Source organism: Neopsephotus bourkii, unplaced genomic scaffold (genome assembly GCF_033783945.1).
Source record: "Neopsephotus bourkii isolate Nb327-2 ecotype Australia unplaced genomic scaffold, CSIRO-AGI_Nbou_v1 NB_196, whole genome shotgun sequence".
Classification (NCBI taxonomy): domain Eukaryota; kingdom Metazoa; phylum Chordata; class Aves; order Psittaciformes; family Psittacidae; genus Neopsephotus; species Neopsephotus bourkii.
The window spans coordinates 13111147-13138083 of record NW_026900709.1 but is presented as its reverse complement, the minus strand read 5'-3'; the positions used below and the strand labels follow the sequence as shown (position 1 = coordinate 13138083).

The following is a 26937-nucleotide window of genomic DNA, read 5'->3' as shown; positions in this document are numbered from 1 at the left end:
GTTATGCTGTCTGGCCATCACTTTGTTAGTCACATCTCCATGAAGTAAAGCAACTGTTAAAATATATGCTTAATTTGTAGACTGAGGGGTGCTCCTGTCTCTAAATGATTTACGTTATTTACAACAGCTTTTTTCTCTGCAGTGAAGTAAGAGGTTGAATTCTGGTTTGAAACATAAGACAATTAAAATAAAAAAACAAACCCAAGCAGTATCTTAGGCCACTTACATGCGTTCCTATTCCTTTGAGGATCTGGCTTGTCAGCAAAGTGTAGTGTTCTTGAATATAGTGGCTGCGTTAAAAAAAAGGCAGCACCCCCCTCCACAACCCACCACTTAATAAAAAAAATAATTGAATGGAATTTTGAACAAATTCACATGATCATCATGCTGCCCACTGGAAATAATATCCACTTTAACAGTTTTTCTTTCGTAGCTTCTTATTTGTGTTCTCCTTCTTTCACTTCTTCTTACATAGAAGATCAAGCAAACTACCATCTCTGAACATACAGGATGTAAAGTGTAAGTGGGACTGTCAGCAAAACCTGCTATGTTCCTGCTATTTTATTTCCTAGCTGACAAAACAGTTTGCATATTTTCATTTAGTTGCAGTTTAAATAAACCATTACAAAAATACTTTTCCAGAACTCACTGATTAGCCAAAAGTAAATAAGGAAAAAAGAATAAAAATCAACATAAAAATATTTAGGATCTTTAAATGTGATTCACAATTATCAGTGTAGCTAACAGTCTTCTTCCTCTGTGTTAGACACTTTTAATGCAATACTTCTGATGATGATATTATAGATCTTGGATATGAAAATGTTCTCCATATTAAATGAAAGTTCATTAGCTTCTAATGCAGAAGCGTTCATAAAGGGGAAAAAGCAAAAGCCTCTATGCTCATTTTTGAGACAGGATTCCATGAAGATACGATTAAAGAAAAGAAGACCTGCTGTATCTTCAACATTGTAGATAAAAAGTGTTTCCTGCCAAGTCAGAGTACATTTCTGTTAGCGCTTGATGTAATATTTAGTGTTGTTTTGGGATGTGTGATCATGTGATTCCTACGTTCTACATGCCAACCAATGCAGAAACAATCTGTCAAGGACTGTCATTGAGGATCAATGCTAAATGTTACTCAGCAGGATGCAGACTGTATCTCAGTGGGTGTCCTCCTACTATGCTTTGATTATGTTTGTTGTAAAGAAAAGCCTAGTTGTGCTTACAGCATTCATATTTCACCCCCTCTGCGGAAGACATATTTACAGCCTCTTGATTTGTCCCTGTTTCAACAAGATGTGTTGTTTAAAAACATACACACAGCATTTTCAAAGATTCCTTCAGCATAATCTGATTATAAAGGGGTTATGCGACAGTTTGTCTCTGCTGCTTATTGTGTGACTTAAATCTCTGAGGACAAGCTGACTGAACATCCATACAGTTTAGAGTCTGATGGAAGCTGTGGCTCAGAAATGTTTTGGGCCAGATCTAGGGTCATCTGAGGAGGCACTTTGTCATACACAAAGGTAACAGAAGGATTTTATACTACTTATTGCTTCTTATAACCATTAGATGACAATACTATAGGCTAGGTACATGGGTGGAAGATTTAATTAAACAAAGTGGTAGTTTATTAACTTAGAGTGAGAAGGGAAGGGAAAAGAAATGTTTGATTCTTTACTGTGTTAGTGGGGAGTAGTAAGTCTGCAGGTAAATCTTCATCTCTGAGCACTGATAAATAGGGTTATATATTGTGAAAGAGAAAACAGGTATTACAGTGGACAGCAAGCTGACCTATTGCTTTTATAAAAGGATATTGCAGGCAAAAATATGTATTTCAGAGAGCATGTCTGTGTTTTCTGCATGACAAAACCACTCACCCATGACTTCCCACTGCCTCTTAATGTTTGCTGTCCTTGATACAGTGTTATAACACTGGTGCTCTACTAACACATTGCAGGCACGAACGAATACACACTAGAAGACCTTACCATGTGGATGGAGCTGACAAGTACTCTCTAGATGATGATCTGGTAAATCTAGAAGTTCTAGATGAGGTACTGTACTGGCTGAGTAGCAGTTTCTGACAATTGTGTCTCACAATTTGCCTGTTTCTTAGGCTTCTTTTAACAGAATGAGAAGATTTCCTTCTTGTCTCACCATGGCATTGTCACGTGACTGCTCTGCTGTCATCACTTCATTAGTATCCTATATAGTGACATAAAAGCAGTAGCAGTGAAATGTATTATGTGGAGAGCTTAACTATGAATGATGCTAGTTTAAATTATTTTGTAAGTAGGTTTCCTAAAATGTCAAGTTTAGTTCTGAAGATCTAGATTTAAGAGATTTTTCCTAAAATTGGCTAATTTATGGGTTATTATATTTATGGGAAATTATAAAGTAATATGATATCTACAGCTTCTGGATAAAAAGTGATAAAACAGTATCAGTTGCATATTTCACTGTATCACCTACATGCAGAGTATCTGTAAATTTTTGTTTTGATGATCCTTAAATTACATGTCAGCAAGAAAAAGACATGGTATTAAATTGTGCTCATGTCCTCTTTAGAACAGTCTCTTATTACCACTTAAAATTTAATCCTTGAAAAATTATTATCCTTTTTTCATGGCTAAATAAAAAATTTAATGGAAATATGCTATGCAGCAATAATGTGCATGGCCATTTTCTTTTCAGAAGGTTTTCTTCTCAGGCTGATATAACAGAATACGTACTATTCTGGAAATAGGAGTTGCCATTTAACTTAGCCTTATGGCATTAGCAAGAATTTTGAAAATATTTGTCTGTTTTTGTGGTGTTGGCATTTGAAAAATAATTAGTAACACTTATTATAAGTATTGCCTAATTAGTGTTCTCAGTATATTTACAAAAATCTACCTAACTGGGAAAATACTGTTTAACTATCAAACTTTTTATAATCTTCTCAGGATACAATTATCCATCAGCTGCAGAAACGCTATGCCGACTTACAAATTTATACTTATGTTGGAGACATTTTAATAGCCTTAAACCCCTTCCAGAATCTCAGCATTTATTCTCCCCAGGTAAGAGAGATTCCAAGCTGTGGACACTGTTCACTTTACAGTTTGTATTAACACCACTGGCTAAAATACTTAAAATGCTTAAGTGATGTTGAAAGGTAGGAGCACAGATGAAAAGCCAGCCTTTTCTTCTTCTTTCAAAAAAGTGTAGCTACAACGTTTTTTATCCCCTCCCTCTCCCACTCCCTCCACCCTTCAGCCCTGATTCGGTCTCATTTGATTCCATTCCTTTCTGCTTGATGGCACATATTCCACAGGAGGGGTGAAGATTACCCCAGCCTCCACTGTGTCTCTCATCTGGGCTTTCTTCTGGGAAGCAGAAGATGGCTGTATGAACCTCCTCATGCTGAGGCTGTTGCTTCCTGAAGAATTGCTCTGACTATCGGGTTATTACATGTCCTGTGCCATCAGCCGCTTCTTAAAGTAAACAAGTGAATCAAATGCTGTAAAGAGAGAGGCAGCTTAATTCCCTACAAATACTAAAAGAGGTGAAGTCATAAATCTTAGTCTCCATGGATGCCTATATCAAGGTTGCAGGTAGAAGGGGCAGGTTTCAGGTTCAGCTGTCTTTGAAGTTTCTTTTGTATAGGTTGGGTATTTCCTTGGTTTAATGCTTGTGTTTGAAATTCTGTTGCTTGTGATACAGTGCCCTTTGCTGTGTAATGGGGGAAACGGAGTGCATTTTAGGTGTTGTAATTTGCTTCTGGAAGCTAGGCATTGCCAATCATTCTTCCAGGAGATTCAGTGGAAATTTGAACTCGCCTCTTTTCAGTTCTTTATTACATAGCTAAATCACATATTTTGACAATTGTGTCTTCTCTTAAATTTAGTTCTCTAAGCTTTACCATGGTGTGAAGCGTTCATCAAATCCCCCCCACATATTTGCCTCTGCGGATGCTGCCTACCAAAGTATGGTTACATTCAGCAAAGATCAGGTAAGAATCTGTCCATTTGGGTTTAAACTTCATGTTAATCATATTGCCACTATGCTACATGGCTATGACTAATTTTCTGTTATTTTGTACTTTGGAATTTTTTTTTTTCTTTAAGCCTTTTATTCCTACATCAGGAAAACCAGAATAGAAATATAGACAGGTTTGGGAAATTTGAAGAGGACACAATGCCATAAACAAGACTAAAAGATTGTAAAGTAAGATGGTAGGATTGCCTGCCCAGTATAGTTTCCTGACACCCATGAAGTCCTGGAAGTTGATAGCATCTGCAAGTGTTGCTGCACACTCTAGTTGTAGCCTGACTTGCACTAGGTATTGAAATAATTTGCACCAATGTAAAATAGCAGGGTCTCAATGCAATAGCAGACTGAGTTAGAACCACTTTTCCGTTGCATAAAGATACTATCAAGCAATGGATAATCAAGTCCTTTAAGTACAAGTCACAAAAATAGGAACTATGAATATTTTTAGTAAAGTATGATAAGGATAGGCCTAATATAAATGTAATAAGCACACAAATCAAATTACATAGCAATGATTTTAATGAGAAAGAAATACCATGCTGCAGAAGCTAGATTTCTTTTTATTACATTATTTTGTAACTTTGTACTCTATTTTGATGCGCTGTATGTACATGAATGTTAAGACCTGATAATTATTTTTATTTATAAAATCCTTCTGATTTTACCTTGCATATCACATACTAATTCATAAAAAATGGTTTTTTAAAATCACAAAAACAGAATAAAATAGTAAAATGCCTGCAGTCAGAAAATACCAAGCAAAGAAAATAAATAAAAGGGACATTGAAGATGAAGAAAGGAGGAGGTCTGTGGAGCATGAACAAGTAGATTGGCCTGAGAGGTGTCCAGTAGTTCTTTAATGACTTATATGTTCTTTGATGGAGACATGAGAGAAAACAAGTACTCTTGTACAGTAACTTATGTGAGAACTTGTTATCCAAGGAAAATAATAGTTTTGACATTGGCCTGTCAGGCTGACTTTGTACATCTTTGATATAATATGTTTCATACCTGTTTAAGGAGTAAATTCCATTTAGATCTGAGTCAGTTTCCTGTTTTCTGTTTGCAAAGGGTAACAGAAACATGTTTATCTACATTGCATGGCAAATGTTATGGTTCTTCAAGTAAAGGTGCATTACATAAACACTGTAGCCAGATCAAAAATAAATTGATTGTTTGTTTTATCCATTGACCTTTCCCTTGTATTTTCCTGTGAAGCCTGAAAATTGACTCCAGGTCTAACACGTTCAGCTGTCATCTGGCCTTCAGGGCGTGCTGGCCTTCAGGGTGTACTGGTCTTCTCTTTCCATCTCGTCCATGAAGTGTAACATCAGAGAGGAGGATACCAACTGGTTTAGGCCATTTTAGCTAATCCCTGAGTCTGGAAGCCATTTGCAGAGCCTATAAAATACCTTGTGTTAAGACTGCTGGCTCAGGAAGAGTATGGATGAATATGTTCTCCCAGAATCATCCAATGAGCAGATGCATATTCTTCTGGAACGTTTAGATGCTAGTTTGCTGTTCTAGCTTGAATATTAGTGTAACCTACAGAAAATCTCTCTACACAGCAGCAATTATTAAAGATCATTTCTAAAGCCAGGAGGAGACTTTTGGTCAGTGTATTACATACAGCTGTACCCTGTGTTTCATGTTAATTCATATGAAATCAATACAGTGAGCTCAGATGCACTGTTGAATTATGCCACATCAACTGAGCTTTGGCAATTTGCTGAGTTTTATGCATTTGAAACAAGCCACGTAGGCTCACAGTGTGTGTTAGTCTATAAATGTGGTCACTCATTTATATGTCTTAGCTCTTAGAAATTCAGTCACTGCTTCACACAGGTGCACATTGCTGTCAGGCATTGTGAGATGCATTTTAGTTATCTAGGGAATAAATTATTACACTGAGCCTTTGCTGATATTTCCTTTCAGAAGGAAATTGAGGGAGTTGACCCTTAAAGTATTTTGTAGTCTTGGTGCTAAGCGTTAAATAACAGATAGAAGCCATAATAGCTGAAATTGATCATGTGGTGAGCTGTGCACTTAACTTTGGTTTTGTGTGTTCAGTGCATTGTCATCAGTGGGGAAAGTGGTGCTGGAAAGACCGAAAGTGCCCATCTGATCGTCCAACATTTGACCTTCTTGGGAAAGGTATTTCTTAGCCAATCATGTAAAACTATGATCAAATCCTTCCAACGCTACCTCCAGTTTCCACTTTATTTATTCTTTACTACTTAAAGATGTTCATGTGAGTTGTCCCACTTGAATTAGGGGCAGAGTAATCATGCATGGGAGAGTATTGAATTAAGATACTAGAGAATGACCCACACCAAACCATTCAGTATTTTTTTAAAGAGAAGGTGCCTGATCCTGAGTATTTAGTGCCTGTAGTTATTTACAATATTTATCAAATATACCATGTTCATTTATACAGTAAAAAATGACAGATCTTACTATGGCATAACATTTAAATGTTATGAGTAATGCTCTTGTTGCAAAATGACAGGAAAATCAAGTGTGTAAAGTTAACCTTAAGTAGGTGTGTTTAGTTTTAATGGTTTCAGTGCTCTGACTAATTGTATGATATCTCGGAGGCAGAACAATTGCAGAGAAAGAAAAATCTGGGATTTCCTGCCTGTGGGAGACTTCCTCATCCATTTGTTGGTCTTGTTGTTTTATAAATACAAAGGTTAATGCAGTATCTAAGTCCATACAAACATGAGAAAGGGATGCTATGCTTCTGAAGCAGGAATTGGATTATGGTTAAACAGTATATTCTTTTCATGACCCTTCTGATCTGTATCTGTTCTGTCAAGGCAAATAACCGTGCTTTGCGTGAGAAAATTCTTCAGGTAAATCCTCTGGTTGAAGCATTTGGAAATGCCTGCACTGCCATCAATGACAACTCAAGTCGCTTTGGAAAATACCTGGAAATGATGTTTACACCCACAGGAGCTGTAATGGGGGCAAAGATTTCTGAGTATCTACTTGAAAAATCAAGGGTCATAAAACAGGCTGTGTAGGTATATTGTCTGTCCTTTCACATTTATGTAATGTTTTTATTCTTTTTAATTGTCAAAAATCTTTCTTTTAAATACTACTGTGTCTTCTTCTAAACCAGTGAGCCTTTGTATAGTGCTATGATAACAAGAATCATCAGTTTCTTTCCCAGTGGAAGCTAGAGTGCCTCCATTCTTTGGAAAAATATTGTAGTTGGTTGGGTTTTCTGTGTTTCACAGCTGCTAATCCTACAACGTTAAAGCAAGTGGGAGATTTGTTATGTATTTCAGTGAGCTCATGATGAGAACATCTACTTTTACCTTGTACAAGATGCCACAAGAATAAACACATGCTTTAAATGGATTTTTTTTTTTTTTTTAATATATATAGGGGAGAGAAAAACTTCCATATCTTTTATTATATTTATGCTGGCCTTTATCATCAGAAGAAGCTTTCTGAATATAGACTTCCTGATAAAAAGCCTCCTAGGTAACTATCACTCACTTGTTTTAACTGCTTGTTGTAATTAGCTATTGATCAGCTCTTGTTTTCAGTATGATGCCTTAAAATCTCTCTTAATCCTTCTCCATCCCTTAAGGATCTTTTTTAATCCTCCTAAATGAAGAGGATGGACAGTAAGGCATTGCATTATTTGTATGTGTTTGAGAACTTGAACTATTTAAAGAGGAGGAGAAAGAATCAAGCTTATTATCATGTAGATGTTCTGTTATGCTTTCATGTCAGGACAAGTGCCTTATGATTTCTTACTCTAATGCTTCACTAAGAACCCAGAATATGATTTGGAGATCTGTTTTTTAATTGGTATTTGTACTTGGTGTGCACCTGATCTGTATGAGTGAGGGGATGTGTGTGAAATTTTGGTAACACTATAATAGATACTAAGAAAGAATAAGCAGAAGTCAGTGCAACAGAAACAAAACCTTGCTATAAATTAGCACTAAAGTATATAATTGGAAGATACTGAAATATATGCCCTTTCCAGTTACTGAGGGACTTGCTTTGAAGTCACTGGAGATTGTACCCATGTATCTGCTAGTATGGTGCTTTCTTTCTCCCTCTCTATTTAGATATATTGATAATGAAACTGGAAAAGTAATGCATGATATTGTTACTAAAGATTCCTATGGAAGACAATTTGAAGCAATTCAGCATTGCTTTAGAATTATAGGATTCACTGATGAGGTAAGAGATCTCATTGCTAAACCATTATTGACCTTCTTTATGAAAATCACGTCCAGTGCTGCCTGTGCAGAGTGCCGTTTGGTTTTCTGGATGTGCATCTGTGCCACAGAATCTCTTGTGACAGAAGTGAACTGTGGAAGCATAACCACACACTTGGAAGCCAAGACCAGCCTGAGGTCTTGGTACTCAGGCAGGTCCACCCACAATCCTCTGTCACACAGTTTTCTCGGTCAATAGGGCCATATAGAACTTTGTCTCAGATCAAGATACAAGCTTTAATAGCTATTCCATTTTTCTTTATAGCTATACATTTTTCTTTAATACATAGCTATAAATTTTTCTTTAATAGCCTAAATATGTTCTATATATCTAATTGGATTCCTTAAAAGTGCTTCTTGTCATCCTTTACAGGAAGTGTACTCAGTGTACAGAATTCTGACTGGAATCCTAAATACTGGAAATATTGAGTTTGCTGCCATTTCTTCACAACACCAAACAGATAAAAGTGAAGTTCCCAACCCAGAAGCCTTAGATAATGGTAAATGCATTTTAACATTGTCAATTCTGTAAATGCAATATGACTGTATTTGGGAGAATGTCTAACTCATGGCAATAGTTGGACAAATGCTAGTGATTTCCACTGCATAATCACAGTCCTGTATTTTTTTCCCCACTGTCTTTTAGCTGCTGCACTGCTAAGTATTGGGTCAGAAGAACTTCAAGAGGCCCTAACCTCCCACTGTGTTGTAACACGAGGGGAGACTATTATCCGAACAAACACTGTGGACAAAGCAGCTGACGTGCGAGATGCCATGTCTAAAGCACTTTATGGCCGCCTCTTCAGCTGGATCGTAAATCGTATTAATACGCTGCTTCAGCCAGATAAAAATATATGGTAAGTTACACATCACTGAATTGTGTACTTAGTGTGCATATGGGTTCCTCTGTTTGTACATTTTTGATTTTGCAGAAAGGGTGCTGTGTTTATTTTGGCTAAGTCTTCAAAATGGTTTTCATGCTGTGATACTGAATTCTGCTACCAGAACATTAACCCCAACAGATTCAAAGAGCTGAAGGGAATTTTGCACTGAAGTCAGTAGAAATTGGGTGGTTGAGTACTGTACAATTCTTTAGAGACATGTTTCTGATGTAGTGAACATTAAAATCATACCAAAGGCTGGTAAATATTTGGAATAACTGCAGGACTTTAGTATGTATTCACAGTCCTTACAATCCATCTGCTTTTGTAAGATGGTTAATAAATAGAAATCTCAGATTACTATTCTGCTGCTACTTGAGATGTGAATTATTTTTTTTTTTTTTTTTATTTTTCATAGTTACAGAAACATTCACACTCTGCATCCTTATAATTTCATTGCCAGGTACTGATCTGGCTGCTATGGTCTTTTCAGGCAGCTGTAGAGATTTTTAGAAATGAGGACCTCTTAGGTGATGTGAAAATCCTCTGATCCAAGGTCTGTACTTGGCTGTACTCCCTATATTGTATAGACATGGCCTCATCCATACTTGCATTTCTGATGGTGACTGGTACAAGTCTGCTTGAGCTACCACATGGGCTTTTAACAGTTCACCTTCTAGTGGCAGCAGACATGGCCCTACTGGCTGAGTATAGCAAAAACATGCTATTAAAGCTTGACACCTGTTGCCCATCTGTAGGAGCAAGACAGTATCTTTATTTGGGATCTGCCTGTTGAAACCACTTTTTTTAATATAGGTGCTGTCTGTTAGTACGTACCTATGACTCGCCTGCCTTATTCATGGAAATTTGAAAGAAGCAAGTGAAAAACAAAACTGTTAACAATGCTGAAAAATTGCACAAGTTGTCTTAAACACACTTTTTCTTCTCTCTTTTTGCATCTGACAGACTGAATCAATTATGCAGTTTTGGTTACCATATTTATTGTAACTTGGTGCTGCCCATGATGAACTTTCTTTGTATTTTCACATGCAGCAATACTGAAAATGGGATGAATATTGGGATTCTAGACATATTTGGATTTGAGAACTTCACAAGAAATTCCTTTGAACAGCTGTGCATAAATATTGCTAATGAACAGATTCAATTTTATTTCAATCAACATATCTTTGCACTTGAGCAGGTAAATTCAACTCTGATGCGATCTAGTTGAATCAGCTGTCCTGAAAGACAGAACATAATCTATACATCATAATCTGTAAAATGGGTATGTGATTTAAATGCAAGATAACAACATCTTTCAGTAGGAGTTCTGTAAATAATGTTATTGGGGCATATAGATATTGCTGTGCATCATAAATGATCTAATGATGATGTTACTTTTACTGGTTCAGTATTGAAACTGTGTTGGTGACTTTGTAGATGGAGTATCAAAGTGAGGGCATTGATGCTACTACAGTAGAGTATGAGGACAACCGTCCACTTCTAGATATGTTCCTCCAGAAACCCATGGGTCTCCTGTCTCTACTAGATGAAGAAAGTCGATTTCCTCAGGCAACAGACCTAACTTTAGTTGGTATGTGCAAACAAAAATTATGGGAAATAACAAATGTATTTTGATAGGGCACAATGGACAACTAGCTTAGTTGTCCTGCTAAGGCTGTGCCATTTCATTTGGCACATATTTGTCATTGTGCTTCATTATTTTCCTCTGCTTATGTGTTTTCTGTTCTTTTCATATTGCTAAAGTTATCTTATATATCAGGTTTCTAGGGCTTGTTGTCTTTCCATTGTTATAAAGAAATAACCTGTGTCTTGTCCCTGTATAAGACCACCATCAACCAGCATTTATCTCCATTTACTGAAGGGAAGGCTGAGACATTGTAGAATCTTGTGTCTAGGACCACCCTGTGAGCAGCATTAGTGTTGAGAGTAAAATTTAGATCTTCCAGGCTTCTAGGCCCATGTTTATCCAATTAGAAAATAGTGCTTCGCTCCAGATTATCTCATCATAAATAGAAAGTGTGTGTTATTTCTGGTGTGCCATCTGGCTGAATATTTCCCTTCATTTGTGCATATTTTACATATAGTTTAACAAATCTTGGTGCAAACTTTAAAACATGGAGAGCATCCATGTTTGAAACGGTTGCCCTGATTTTTATTTACTAAAGCTACATTTTTCCCTGCTGTATGAAACAGAATTGCAGTTCCTTCAATGGAATGTGCAGCAGAAACTCTTAACTGCTAGAGAAAAATAACAGCTGCCTGTTAAACTGCATGATATATGTACAAGATTTTTCACTTCTGCTAGGCTAAGTTGAAACTTAAATTTAAGTCACAGATAGAATGAATGCTGTGGTTTCCTTCCAGTCCTTTTTTTTTTGTGTACAGAAGCTGTGTGCTTCCCTGTTGGTCCTATAAATCAGTTAATACTGAATATTGAACTTACACTTTCACAGAGGCGCTTGCCTTGGTCCAGTGCCGATCAGTCATACTGTTGATCTATACACAGCACAGCAGGATCCCTCAAGGAGACAGCAAAGTGGGACATTTCTCCAGATGTGTCAGACAGTAATTAATTCTGCCACCTTCCTCCCACCTCCTGAAATTCCAAAGTCAGTTCTTCTAGCTTTAGGTACAAGCTTGATTAAATGTTAATAGAAAGAAAAAAACTAATAAAAAATATGAATGGATTCCAACATTAGAAAAAACATGTTGATAATATTCTCTGACCTACACAAGAAGACAGAGAATTTTATCAATTGATTTTGGCCTGAGGTCTCTAGTTGCTAGTTCACGTAAAGAAATATAACAACAAGTTTTACTGTATCAGCACTAATTTAATTTCAAACTATTAAAGAGCATACAAAATGTCACAGGGTATAAAAGACATTTTTCATAGAAAGTGGTGGGGTTTTTTTCTGTCAGCTCTTTAGAGGTAGTCATAGGAAAGAGAAAGCCTCTTTAAAAGAGGTTTTAGTTAAAAACCTCTTTTTCTGTAGAAGTCCAAAGGTAAATGAGAGATGATCCCAGCAGGAAGACATTAACATATACTTAAAACATGATGCTCAAAGTCAAATGAATGGGGAAAGGAAGAAAGGGAAAATACAAATAATAGGCATTTAAGCAAGCAAGACACATGGACAATTTTGAATGATTATAGTTGAAATAAACCTACCCCAAACCCTATTTAAGCAAATTCATAGCAAAATATGACCAGTGGTTACACTTTCTCATTGGCCCCTGTATTTGATAGTTTTCCATGCATGAAACTATCCACAAGCAGTGGGATTTGAAAGATGGTCTTACTGGACTACTCTGGGATGAGTTGTTCCATTCAAGTGGCAGTTTGGAAGAAAGCACAGAGAACCTGGCACACAGCTATTTAAGAGCAATCTGATAATATATGTGTTTATAGTGGTTCTGGCTTCTTGAGCAGCAAATTGTCCCTAGTTAGGATGAAGATTTTACTTAGTCACTCTAAGTTACTTATAGCAATCTCTTCCTAATGTCTAGATAAATTTGAAGGCAATTTACGATGCAAATACTTTTGGAGACCAAAAGGAGTAGAATTGTCCTTTGGTATTCAGCACTATGCTGGAAAGGTAAGGCCACGTGATTTTTATTCAGTGCAAATAACTGGTATGGGAATTACTTGCTTTATCCAAAGTTTCTGGTTTAGGATTTAATTTTTTTTTTTCAAAAAATTTGAGAGTCAAAATAATAAAGTTTACAGAAATGTAGATTCTACAATAAAATTTTCATGTGTAGTACTCTATTTTGGAAGTTATCCTTAGGGTTCTTTCACAAATTGTGTAGACAATAACCACCTTTCATTCTGTAAGAAATCTGGCACCAGAAACATCATTACTACAATCATTTCAAAGGACCAATTCTCTGGAGCCAAAACAGGCTACATGATTGTTAACATCGTGTAAATGCCAGTAGTTCTGTGTGTGAGTGCATAGAAGTATACGCACAAAATGCAGTGTAAGCCAGCATCTGCAACAGAACTTAAAATCCTCTAGAGAGCATTGGAAAGACTGCAGCTAGCGAGCACAGATGTTTTCTTGTACTCTGTAGCTCCTAACTTCTTTTGTTCTTAGCAGTTCACCTATTATTTTATATTGGGAATAATAAGCCAGTTGTTTTACGTAACATGAGCTTTGCTTGTGATTACAGTTCCAAGCCTTTGTTTGAGCAAAACTGAAATAGCCATGTTTTATATAGTTATCAAGGAAGTCCCATCTCTGGCTCATAAAACTCCAGAATTTTAAGATATGTTATAGTAAACTTTGTCCAGCTTTCTGGCTTGTTAAGAATAACTAAAATTTCACACATGTTTAGGAAATTCTTTGTAACCAAATGGCCAAGTCATAAAAACACTGCTGGCCAGTTCTGTATTGCAGGAGGACATTCAGTTTCTATGTAAACTAATTGACTCCAGTGCAATTGGGCTAGCGAGGAATATTGCTAGTTTCTTATTTCACACATAAATTGTCAGTTTAAGCTTTCATGAAGTATCTCTGTTATATTGCATCATGCATACCATAGTTACACGTGACAAAGCATAATGCAACATGATTTAAGCCAGTTAACCCAATTTGACGTGAAGTGGAATGCTATGAACATAGGTGCCGTTTATAGATATTTCTCCTTCTGAAGACACTACTGTAGCTGTACACTTTGCAGATAATTCATTGGCATGCCAGAGCCAAATTAACTGGTCTACTTGATCATCCTCTCTGTTCACATATAGTGCTTTTTTTTTGGCAACTTTTCTGAATCTCTTTCCCATGCTAGGTATTATATGATGCCAGTGCATTCCTTGAGAAGAACAGAGACACACTTCCTGCTGACATAGTGGTGGTCTTGCGAACTTCAGAGAACAAACTTCTTCAGCAGCTGTTCTCTAGCCCATTAACAAAGACAGGTATTTTCTGCACAGCTTTGCTAACATTGCAACATGTTCAGCTACCTACTCCTCCAAAATTGTAATTGTTCCTAGAGAGTTTTGGGTGGTTTTTTTTTTTAATTTTTTTTCAGCTCTGCTGTTTAAAGTTTCCTAGATAGCTAAAATGTTAATTACCATATTTTATTACTTTTTAAACATGTAGACATGAATTCTTCTAAAAAACACAGAAAGATTCATCCCTCATTCCAGAGAAAGAGCAAGAACTTCTCAGAGCAGGATGAGAATATAGGAGTTTCTTGGTTCTTAGTCTATTACTGAGATCAATTCCCAGTTGATAGTTTGCACCGTGTCTTACGATTTATAAGTGCTGCAATGTAGATCAAGTTATTTTGAAGTTAATAGCCATCTGTTTAGAGGCATAGATGCAATAAATAAAGTTTCTTACAAATTATAAAAACCACATAGTAATCTGCTAGAATTCATTAATTCAGTTGATTTAAAACTTGTTGATACTGACATATAAAAGTGCACTGATCTATAGCTGAATAGAGCAGCAAGATGAACTTTGATTACTCCACGGATAGATGACAGAATACCATTAACCTGTACAAATGATCTGCAGTATACATGCAAACAAGGCAACAAATGTACACATCTCTCAATACTCTCCTTATATGTAAAATATTGTTTTCATGAAGAGTAAGAAAAAGATGTAATACTAAGGAATGATGTAATTATGATGGATTGTATTAGACTGCAAAATTCTTGTAATCTGATAATGACATATGCAAATGATACTGTATTTTTAGGTAGAAATAAGTGTACGTGCATTAGTTGCATGAAGGCTTACCGTACATAGGCTGTAGGTGCAATTCTGTGCCTGTGCAGCCACCCTATCTGGGATTTCTGCATCCTCAGTAGCCCAGTTATAGCCTCTGGTGGTGCATCTAGTCTCTCTTGAGATTTCTGTGTAGAAAAAAAACATCTGGAAAAAGACATATATTAGAGCCTTCTTTGCACCTGTAAAATTGATAGCACAGTATCAGTTTATATTCTACATAGGATAGATTCCTGTTAAAATATCTCTGTTATTTTCCAGTAATTAGAAGGCTCTGGGTTGCACCCCTTCAAATTATGCTTTTAGAGGTTCCTGAGAAGCGAGGAACCAATGAGGAATCTCCTTCTCCTTTCAGCTATGACAAGCTGAGATGGAGGCGAATATAGTTTAAAGTGGAGTAGGATTGGTTTATGTCCAAGTGAGGAACAAAGAATCTTTCTGTCCACTTCTGACATTTGAGTCTGTTAAACTGGTAAAAGAGATTGTTTTACTCATGCTAGATAGTTCAAACAAAGCAAAAAATAAGCTCACATCTGGTCAAATGTGCCTCTGCATCCCTTTCTAGTAGCCATTTTATACCTTAGAGCTCATTGTGAGAATGAAACAGATTAGGTGCTTTGTCCCATATATCAGTCCAAACTGTTGTAATTATTACACGTTTGATCTTATTGCCATTTTAAAATCAGAATGCTGATGATTTCGTGTAAAGTAATTTTCCTCTGGCTCTTTAGATATTTTCAGTGGCAGCAGCACTGAATTTGGGTATTTTGCCCAAGATGCATAAAAACTTCAGTAAGAAGATAGTTCTCATTGCAGTAATGTGTAGTTACCATGTTACCAGGTGTATTTCCACTTTTTTTTTTACATGAATTGTGTGCTTTCTGCCTCCTACTGTAGAACATTTACCTTTCCATGATGAGTGCACAGCAAGTTCAGTGTTCCATGTATTTCTGACAAGCTGGTACAGGACATCCTGTTAAAAAATGATTGTGCATATGCTCCTGTGCATGATGTTGTAAGAATAGCTTAAAACCCTTATGTCATTTTTATCTTTTGGAAAGTCTTTGTGATTTTACACTCTTTTTTTCCGGCTGTCTAATATAATTGGCACTCACAGCCTGTGTTGGGGCCTCTGTGTTCTCAAATCATATTGTTGCCAGGTTTAGTTTTGGCAGCTTGCAAGATAAATGAAAGGTTTGGCTGAGAACAGAAGGTATTGCTGGCAATGCTGCTTCATCTCTGCTCAGTGAAGAAGGATAATGCTATTCTTTTAACTTTCTACAAAGAGGCTTTGTAAACAACAGTGACTGTGTAAATGCTCCATCCTACTCTGTCCTTGCTTCTTAGCCTTCTTCCCTCCATACAACATGTGCTTCATTCCTAAGGCAAACCAGAAAAAATAGAGTAAGGTTCATAATCTTGATCATTTTCTCCAGCTTTTTGTAGATTACTGACTGATACGAAAGTTGATAATTTACATGGAAGCCATATTGCATCTTTCCAGGTAACCCTGACTTGAAATGAGCCTTCTGCCAGAATCTCTGGTGTTTTGTCTGAAGATGAGTGACAACACATTCTCACATCTGCTTGCAACTAGCGCTGGAATTTGCAGTGTAGGTGGTTTTTGCCAAGCAGCAGTCTCCAATATGTGTAATAGTCACTAGGTGGTGCTATCCCAGAAGCAAGAGGGAATTTGTGACTGCTAACATGGGTCTGACAATTACTGAAAATGTAGTTCTTAAATACCTGTAAGAACAAAAAATGCCTTTCCCACCCTGAGAAGATCCTCTGTTTGAAGTATATTTATATAACTGTCATGTCTTCGGCTGTCAAAAACTGAGCAGCAGCAAGAAAATAAATATTAAAAAGACCAAATTTCTTTACTAATTTAAGATCATGTTAATCCCTGCAATTTATCAAATATACTTATCCCCTCTTAACAAATGCTTCTATTTTACATTAGCAGACTGGAGTTTAAAGGGCCAGAAATTAACAGCAGGACGTTAAATATACATTTGTAGTAGTAATGTATGTTTAAGAGAGTGCACAGTTACTGATACAAGGTACCAGAACTTAAACATTCTGTCAGTAATAGTGTGCTGTGTACAGCATGTTTTGTCATCCTTCAGTGGAAACTTAGGCATATTCAGCATGTCTTGGAATCCACACTTTCTATGGGTCTTTATGAACATATTCTAGTTTAATCTAACAGTTCTCCCAACTGCTTCCATATTTGTCCAGAAAAAAAACAAAAGTTGCTGCTACCTCAGTTGAATGTGCATGTTCCCATTGAGAGATAATGTGTTACTGGTTGCCTCTGTGTTTCGTTTATCAGCATCACAGAGAGAGTTTCATTAGCATCAGAGAGAAAGGGAATAATGACTTAGAAAATAGAGTCCCCTTGTAAGAGAAGAAAGCTTTAACTGGAAGAATTAAGGAGAGCCTTGGTACATTCGCTGGTAGTATCAGTGAGGTGGTCAGGCGATTTGACTCACTGTCCTGATATTCCAGGAATACCACCATGTAAGTGGTGGTACCACTGGACTGCTTGGGCAAGCACCACTGGGGCTTTTCAATATTGCAGCTTCCTTTTCCACTTTTCCTATCTCTTACCTTGTGTCCCCAGCTGACCAGATCATGCTGGTGGGACAGGGAGGTGTTTCGTCTTTTCAGAAAAGCTACAGCACAACATGACTCTCAAACTAAATTTCTGCAGACTTTTTTACCTTCTATCACTCAGACATGTAGAGCTTTTGTCAGGGCTGCTGTGCTGTGCCTTGGGTCTTTACTGGGGAGAGTTGAGAGTTGCCACCTGCAGGGAGGGAAGGAGAAATCCTCCAGCCTTCCCACCAGCAAAGTAGGATGCTGGGAAACGTCCTTGTCTTTGCTCTGAGGATCTGTATGGGCTGGGCTGGGCTGTGTAGATACACAAAGCGGAGTATCGTTACCACTACAGCAACATCATGTCTAATAATTTTGATAGCATTGGGTATTCTTTGCAGATTCAGAGTCATATAATATCAATATCCATTGCTAATTAAACACTCCTTGTTCATGGTGCCTATGTATTTGAACATAATCTGTCAAAGAGAACTAGGATGAAAGTTTTCACAATCTTCACTAAATAGTTAGGATAGTGATGTTTTAACCAGGGAATATTTTCACCAGAATAGGAGGGAAATAGTTTGATTTGGTTTTATTTTGTTTTTTTTTTAACCAAGTTAATTATAATTAGCCTGCCTAAAGGTCAATTCCCCTCCTCAGTATTGATTTTTAGTCTGTGTTCTTTGTGCCTTTGAGTCTCCATCCCTGTTTACAGCTTTTAGACAAAAAGTTATTATAAACATAAACAATGCATGTCTCATAAGAAAACCCAACACAACCAACTAACAGACCATGTGCTGAGAGAGAATGTGGAAAAGTTTCAGGCTTTCTTTATGTACACTAAAGAACATGGGAATTAGGACCTTTTACAAAATCCCTGTAAAGAATTGTTTTTCACCCCTGCTTGTTGACAAGAGTATTATTTCAGTATTAATTTGTCTGTAACTTTGATATTGACTGATTCCTTATGAAGAGTCAGAAACTGAAGGAAACACGTGGATTTTCTTGCATTTCAGTCCCTTGAACAAATACTACCGTGCATAGAGTGAAATCCTGGCCAGTTGAAATCATAGATACTTTGCCATTGTTTTCAGTGGAACCATGATTTGAGCTTGTCATGTTTGTCACTGTGCATTCCTATTGAGCACAGCCCTTTCTCTAGTGATAAGTAGTGGGAGGTCTCTTGGCTTGACTTTTGCACTGAAGTACAGCATGTTTTCATTTGGGCTTAGCAGACTTTTTTTCTTTTAATTCCATACATCACAATAGAGAAAAACACTCAAATACATCTTAATTTCACTAATTTATCCTACAGTAATATATTTTTATAATGGTACTTTTGTGTGAGTGTTTTTACCTCTGAGAGATAACTGCAGACACTCTAAACCACATGAATCAGAAACAAAGCCATTGTAATTGTAATTTCTCTACTTAAAGATGAATCAGAGTTTATATTTTGTAAGAATTGGGTTAAGTTAATGGAAGCTATATGTTTTCACTCAGGACACAGAGGCTTTCCTGCTTCTGACTGGTCTGTATGTTAAAAGCATATAAAAGTTAATCATTTTTGCTTTGCTGCCAGTGTGTTGTGTGCAAAGAGAGACTTTAAACCACAGCTGTGCAATGTAACAATTGTGAACTTTACTGGGTTGCAGATGTGGGACATCAGTAAACTAAGTTAAATGTAGCTTAACTGAGTTTGGGAGGTAGGGTGTTAGATTACTTTTTATTTAGTGTTTCTACTGAGCATTTTACAGGTCAATGTTTCTGTTTTCTTCATATCCTGAAGTTTTGTGTCACAGGACAAATGCAGTACACAAATACAAGACTTGCTAGCAGCAGAATCCAAAATGCAGCCTGAGCTAGCCCTAAAAATGCAACTCATGTAGAAACAGAACCATCAATCAGATCAAAGTTAAGGTCTCAGTCCTGCAAAAGCTTTATATAACCCATAATAATTATTTACTGTTGAGAATAACTCCCTATAAATAAAGAGTGTCAGTGAGTCTCTGGAATTGCACATGGCAGTAAGCACAACAACTGAGAAGGGTCAAGTTAGATTTATCATGTTTATGTTTGGTAAAGGTGTGTTGACCAAGCAGAAGTCCACTGGTTTTAATATGAGACTTCACAGGTTACATTGTACTGAAAATGGGCAGAGGGCATAGATTTTTTTCCTTTTTATTTTTTTGTCTCCAAGTGTTTGCAAATTGAATCCTAAAAAGTGTACAAGTGAGCAAGTGTAAGAACAGATCTTGATGAGCTAACTGATTTCATTCATCATAGGCCATTCTCAGTAGAATAAATGTTCTTTACCTTCAGAAGAGAGGAGGTATCTCTTCGATTTTTATGTTACTAGCCTAACTTCTCAATTCTATAATGAACTTTGTCTCACAGTAGTGAATAATAATCTTAACACTTTGCTGTATACTAATTAAATTCAAAATGGGTTGATACTGAGGAAACAAAAGCTGTATTACATAGAAGATTTTACCAGTTTTAATATTAACTAGTAGACTGTGGGATCTCACTGTGCAGCATATACAGAATTTAAATAGAGAAAGAAATATTCAGAGAACATTATACAGTAGTTGTTTTAATGAGTAACTTACTAGGCAGTTTTGACAGGCACTGTGTGCTGTAAGGTCAAACTGTGTCAAAGATGCTTGGTACATTATCAGAAGCATTCAGTAGCTTTCAAGATCAAATCCTAGAAGAGCAATTATTTTTAAATTTGCTGGTGAGTTTGCAGAGCAGATGAATTTGTTGAATATTCAGATAACTCTGCTGGTTTGAATATCCATAATGGTTTTGGTGTGTCCTTTACGAAGAATATGCTTATATTTCATATTCTTTCAAAATAATTGAATTAGGGGCTAATGTATCCAAAAGATTAATGTAGTTGGTGGAAAACAAACCTCTGAGTCTCTGCTGGATTTTCTATATTTCTGACAGAGTATTCCATACTCAGAGAGTGATGTCTTTACTATGAGTTTGTACTTTTATCTATTTTCTTTATTCACTCACCCTACAGCAAACTGTAAGGGTCTGTACTTCACTAAACTAGAATTATCTTTTCTCTTATTATTTGACTTCGTCTTGCTTATTCCAACATGATTTGGCTTGACGTAGGAAAGCATGTAACTGAATTGCCTGGACAAGAGGTCATAGTGTGTGTCAGATACAGGAAATGCATTTGTAGGTGTTCATATAAATGGGTATTTGTTTCATTAAGTGCGGAGATAAAAATACAAGTAAGAACAATGTTTTGAATCACCACAAACATAACTGATTGTGCTCTGTCTGTGATAATATATGGAAGCACTGAGATCCAGAGGAGCAAACAGAAGACTGATAGTCATAGCAAGTCAGAAAAAATGTTCATCCATTTTATTCCATGTCCTTTTGGTGAAATCATTATACCTGAATTTTTACCACTGAATTGATTAGTAATCTTCACTGGCTTTAACAGGATTTTGTTCAGATTGTTTATGTAGGCGGCAGCTTCGGCATCAGGTCCTAACTGATGGAAAACATACCATAAAACGTGTTACACATTGCATGGAGAGGGAACATACTCTATAAATACAAACAGTGGGCTGGAAACCACAGTTCTTCTCCTGGGTTTCCTGTTCATTCACCGGTCTAGTAGAAAATTATTTTGGCCTCCAGTTGAACTGTTAGTGTTTGATGACAGTCCTGAGAATGTCAGAGAAAAGATTCTGAGGTGTGAGCTACCAGAATGCATGCTGTTGCCTGATGTTGGTGAAGGAACATAGATAAAATACTGAGATGATTACCGTGTTCTTAATAATCAGACTTTTACTTTTCTAGGTAAAGCATTTGTGATTGGGTATGTTCAGGGAATCTTACCTAACATGCAAGAGAAAGGATGTCAGTTACATAAAACAGTGAGGGAGACCAGAGCTGAATCAGCATGTGTGGTAATCGTATTTTCAACCTGTATATGTTTTTAGAAATATTCTTATAAATAATTCTGGAAGAAGAAATAAACTTATTATCTCTCTCAAATAGAGGTAATTAGAATAATGTGGTTTTAGCTAATGCTGAAACTTAATGGAGAACTCCTCAACAATGAAGTCTTCACAGTAAATACACCTCTGTAGTTCTCTTCTAATCTCAGTTACAGATGTGGTACAGGAACCAGGGCAATCTGCTGGGGCAACAGAAAGCCTTATGTTGATGGTGAGGTATTTTGCTATAAACGCAGACTGAGGTGTTCTGTACTGTCTGCTCTTCCTCAGAAATGTTAAGGTTTGTTGCCCAGAGCTGATTACATGCAACGGCATCAAATCATACACAACCAAAGATGTGGATGGAAACTGATATCTGAAAGAAATGGCACATGTCTTCTGTCAGTATATAAACTATAAAAAGCCAAACTACAGCAGCTGCGAGACTGACCAGATCAGGCTGCGGCCAGCCTGTCAGTCAGTCTCCAGCTAGTTAGGCTGCAGACTTGACTAAAGAAAATTCTGGGCACCAAGCTATAGAAGACTCCAGCATTGTTTATACTATATCCTCTAACTGCTTTTTCTAAGCAATTTTTCTATTTCTTTCTTTTGTTTTCTGTTTTTGTCTAGATGCATCTTTGGATAGTTAGCTCTTAGCTGTACTTAGTGTGCCACTCCCCTCTGGCACCCTCTTTTCCAGAACCATGTGTCTCTCACTTGTCCTCTGCCTGGGAACCCATCTATCACGTGATCAGTCTACAGCATATGTGCTTTGCCTGCTCTCTCTAAGTTTGGTCATGTCATGGGACTATGATGTTCTGAGAATCACATAAGGTTTGCTTGTCTATCCTATGATCATCTATGTGCGTGTGATATTTCAGCAAATGTCTGAATTTCAGTGAACACGCTCCCAGCCGAGTCAATGCTACATGTCTGATTGAGTTTATTGAGCATCTTGCTTAAGGTAGCCTATAATACTCATGGTTGTGCTTTAAAAATATTTTAGGCTCTACCACAAGATAATTATATGTCATAATCTGTTCTTCTTTACTAGGTGAGGGTAAAAGCTAAGACACTTTTTGCTGAGATCATACATTTACATCTTGGAATACAGTAGGCAGTTTGACTTCCATTCCATCTCAGCTGCTGTCAGCGTCTTTCTTCCCTTGAATTCTACAAGAAGTCTACTAACCTACTGTGTTAAAACATAGAAGCGATGGTGCTTACAAGCAGTTTTATTTGTTGCTGTAAACATCATGCTGTGCTTGCCAGTGTGGCTTACTAAATGTGGGAAGTGACCCCTGAATTGTCTGCAGTGTATGCAGTAGAAGGCATAGCAGCACCAAATTTACTCTCAGGTTCTCCAATCCCAGTTTAGCAACGTAAAGCTTTTAAGTGTCTGTAAATATGATCTCAATGATACCATACTAGTAAGACTAAAGAAACCTTTAGTCTAATTGAGACTCAGGATCAGAATTTCTCAGTTCATTATGGCATATATTTGTAACTTCAAATAATCTGGGCCAAAAAGTGCATCTTTTTTGTTCCTGTAGCAATTATATACAATTAGGTTATTCCCAACTGAGCCTCACTATTACTAAGTTTTCATGATTATCAGATTCTGTTTTGTAATATGGATCCGATTTTGCAAATACTATTTATTATTTTTATTTGCTTATTCTGAATAAGAAGTAAAGTGATTCTCTTTTCAGAATAAGCAGCAGTGGAAGTATGTCTGTACTGATAATTGTATTCTAAAGACAGTATTTTTATAAATATATTCTTGTGTAAAATGCATAGTGTATGAGAAAATTGGATTCTTAGCTTTTTGTTGCACAAGATTAGCTTAAATGACTTCAGTGACTGAAAAGAATAGAGTTTTGATAGTCAGTGACCAGATTCAAATTAGTACCCAATAAAAAAAGTACATGTATTAATTTCTAGTTGGGCTAAGAAAAGCTTAGTCTTACAGTAGCATAAGGTGAAAATGCATTACGGAGATAAGCAGTCTACTTCCTTAGGTTAGATAAAATGTACTGAAAGGAAAGACAGAGGAATCTGTGTGTGTCAAAGACATTGTCTGACTCTGTACCTCTTCTGGAGTGCAAGTGCTTAGCTGTGATTAGAAGTAGTGTCAATGAAATATGAATGCATTGTAGCATTTCTGACCATATTATACTGTATCTACATGGTGTTTCAAGTAACCCCCCTTTACCTGAACCAGAAGCATGAAATAAATTAATAAAATATGTGAGGATAAGGAAAGATCTTGTACTGTGCCCTCTATATAATAGTAATATCCCTGCTACAGTTTGTACAGTAAGGTGACATTGTCATTAGGCTCTTTCTCTGCAAGTCATTTGCACTTCACAAACTAAACATATCAAAGCTTAATGTAATTCTTACCTGGCATGCTCTTACTTTGGGAGGAATGACCTATTGCAGACATAACCAAAATGGGGTCATAAATACAGTGCTAATATTACTAATATTTGGTTGATATTACTTATAGAGCCCATCACCTAAGAGTAATGAAGCACTGACAAACCATAAGTAACATCAGAACATCATAGCCAGAGTGTACTTTCCCTAATTAATATGGAAAGTCAACTGCTGAACAAATCGTTAATTCAGCCAGATCACACAGTGAGTAAGTGCCAGGGATGCAAGTGAGAAGCCAGTAACGCTGACTGATCCTTTCTGAGGTCTAGAGAGCACTTCCAAAGTCCAACCTGATAAAGAAAAAAACATTTCTTCTTTCTGTGCTATGTAAATACCTGAAATACTTTCAAAACTTCTCCTCCTTGGCTTTCCATAATAGAAGAGATGTAGTACCTTGACAGTATGGTCTTTCTCACCTAGCTGAGATGAGGTTTAGTGAAGAATAAGTTTGCAGAGATGTGAGATCTCAGACAACTTCAAGACAAAAGGAATTTTGCTGAGCACTGGCACAGTGAGCTTAGCCAGTGAATGCATTGATTTTTGTGCGGCTACTTCTTTTTCTGTTGGAAGCTCTTGGAGCATTTCATAAACTTTAATGACTGAAACTTCTCATGCATTAATGACATTCCTAACTTTATTGAACAGAGAAACATTGGGGCTGACTTCCCTGCTGACACAAATGAATCCCAGAGACCTTAGTCTCTGCTCTGGTAGGCACATAAGTAGGACCCTTAATTTTTCAGATGATCAGTCCTGTTGAACTGAAAAGGAAAAGCATGTGAATGAAATTAAACATGTACATGTTTAAAAGATTAATCCTAATTTCAGCCATTAACTTCTCTCTCCTCCCTCATGAATGCCTTAAAAAAAAAAAACCACAAAGAAACAAACAAAAAACAAACCTAAGAAAAATTTGAGAGGGTTTAAAATTGCTTAATTGATCCATTTTATGGGGTTGCATTTAATATAGGTAATACTTTGTTTGAGTCTACATGGATGTCACTTGTATTTTCTCCAAAGTGTTAACCATATAATAGGTGTGAAGGTAGGCTTCTGAAAGGCACAGTGCAGTCTTTTAACCTTTTAACCTTTCAAGGAACCCATGGCAGTTTTAACTGGCTATGTTATTATCTAAAAGCATTTGTTCTTCAAATACTGATTTTCTTCAGAAAGTAGAATAACATTTAATTATGTTTGGTGTGTAAAGTAATAAATGACTTTGTAAATGAAAATTGAATGCAGGGACTGGTACCAAATGTTTACTGATTATAAACACCATGCTAACTCTTGGTGAAACATTTCTTACTTTGTAGACTAAATTTCAAACCACATTTATTCTGTTTATTAAGTTTAATGGCTTAGACATTTTAAAGATAGGTACTTATTTTCCTGAACACGAACTACTTGAGATGACTAATTCATGAACTTCCTTTGGAGCATCATTTCTTCTTAGGAAGAAAATACTAATAGCATTTTTCTACGGATTTCCTCCTATGCTGCAATTCAGTAGTTGTAGTTACATAAGAATTCACTTGACGTAAGCACTGATAAGAATTCATTCATAGAAGAAAGTAGCTAATGAACAAAATTATGATACATAAAGCATTTTGCTTTTTATAGATAGGAACTGACCACTTCTGGGTTGTGCTTTTTTTGGGGGGGGGTTTTGGGTGTTTTTGCATTCAGTAAAGATTTTTATTGATAAAAGTATTTATTTGTTTCCTTGGTTTGCCAGATCAGAAATGTTAAGTTTAGTTTTATTTTTGCATGAAGAACCAAAGGGGGGCTCAGGGATATTAATTACGAACCCTAGAACCTAATGCCAGCAGTAAGTATGGTGAACTTTGAACTATCTTATTATTCTGAATTTTGTTTGATCCTTAGAGTTTTGTAAGTTGTTAGTAATTTTAAATATCTGATTCAATTTGTTTCTTCTCCCAACTCCCCTCTTTTATCCTATGTTGTGTCATCCCAGACACAGTGCAGTATGTCCCGGTGCAGTGCCTTCAAGCTTTAGACTTGCTGGTCTGAAGCCTAACCGAAACCATCTATTCCAGGTTTTCTGCTTCAGCCAAAAAGGCACAAAAGTGTAATTTCTAACATGCAAAAATATCAAAACTACAGCTGAAAGAATAATAAATTCACCAACTATTTGCTGATTAAAGTCCTCATTTTAAACTTAGAGACACATACATGATTATACCTTGTGTACCATGTGTGTATATAGATATACAAGATTTTCAAAATGAAGTTGCAGTTCTCACTAAGCAACATGGTATAGACTCAAACAGTTTCCAAAATCAGGAGCATATCTTGTGTTCTGCTCTGTGATTCAGACCGCCAGGTAACATACACTGTTAGATCTGGAAGTGACATGCGTGTTTTGCAGCATTGGGTCAATCCCAATGTCAGGAGCTTAAAAGATGAACACTTTAAAAAATGAATGCAGAATGTTTGAATCGCTCCAAAGAATGCCATTGCTGTTTTGAGTGCTGGCCCCCCAGACTCTTCTCAGGGGACTGGTATTTTTCTTGTTTGGAGGAAAGTAAGCCAAAGTTCCTTTCAGTGTTACGTGGACACTGGGTTTGCTCTGCTCCCATATGCGATAATTACCAGCGATTAAGCGTTCTTGGTTTTCTTTTTCCCCTCCTGCCTCCTCACCAGTTATGTAATATATAGTTTAGCAAAACTGTGAAGACTGTTTAGAGATACTGGCTTTCTGTAAAGCAAACAGCTAAACACTGGAGTTGATGCAAACAAGGCACTTAGCATCTGAAAGAAGTGTTAACACTTTATTTACATTTAAATTAAAATGGACACTTATTTATGTGTTCTGGTTCTGAAAGGTGTGTGGTACATCTGCAGAGGCCTATTGTTTATTCATGCTGTAAATCCTTTGAAATGTGTTAAAATGCTTCCCACTCATTATAAAAATCCTGCCACCCATGGATTAGGGCTTTGATGTCACCAATCCTGCTTCAAA

General features: G+C 36.7%; 1 protein-coding gene across 4 annotated transcripts in view; it reads left to right on the top strand.

Moving 5' to 3' along the window:
• The window catches only part of MYO3B (myosin IIIB), a 205685-nt gene that overhangs the window by 100923 nt on the left and 77825 nt on the right, over nt 1-26937 (top strand). For all 4 annotated transcript variants that reach the window (XM_061342730.1, XM_061342724.1, XM_061342747.1 and 1 more), the window contains exons 12-24: nt 1961-2057; nt 2949-3065; nt 3893-3997; nt 6109-6192; nt 6858-7060; nt 7432-7530; nt 8130-8244; nt 8656-8782; nt 8929-9139; nt 10217-10364; nt 10604-10757; nt 12698-12786; nt 13985-14114. In XM_061342730.1, the coding sequence (XP_061198714.1) occupies nt 1961-2057; nt 2949-3065; nt 3893-3997; nt 6109-6192; nt 6858-7060; nt 7432-7530; nt 8130-8244; nt 8656-8782; nt 8929-9139; nt 10217-10364; nt 10604-10757; nt 12698-12786; nt 13985-14114 (1679 nt within the window). The remainder of the gene's footprint in view (nt 1-1960; nt 2058-2948; nt 3066-3892; nt 3998-6108; nt 6193-6857; nt 7061-7431; nt 7531-8129; nt 8245-8655; nt 8783-8928; nt 9140-10216; nt 10365-10603; nt 10758-12697; nt 12787-13984; nt 14115-26937) is intronic.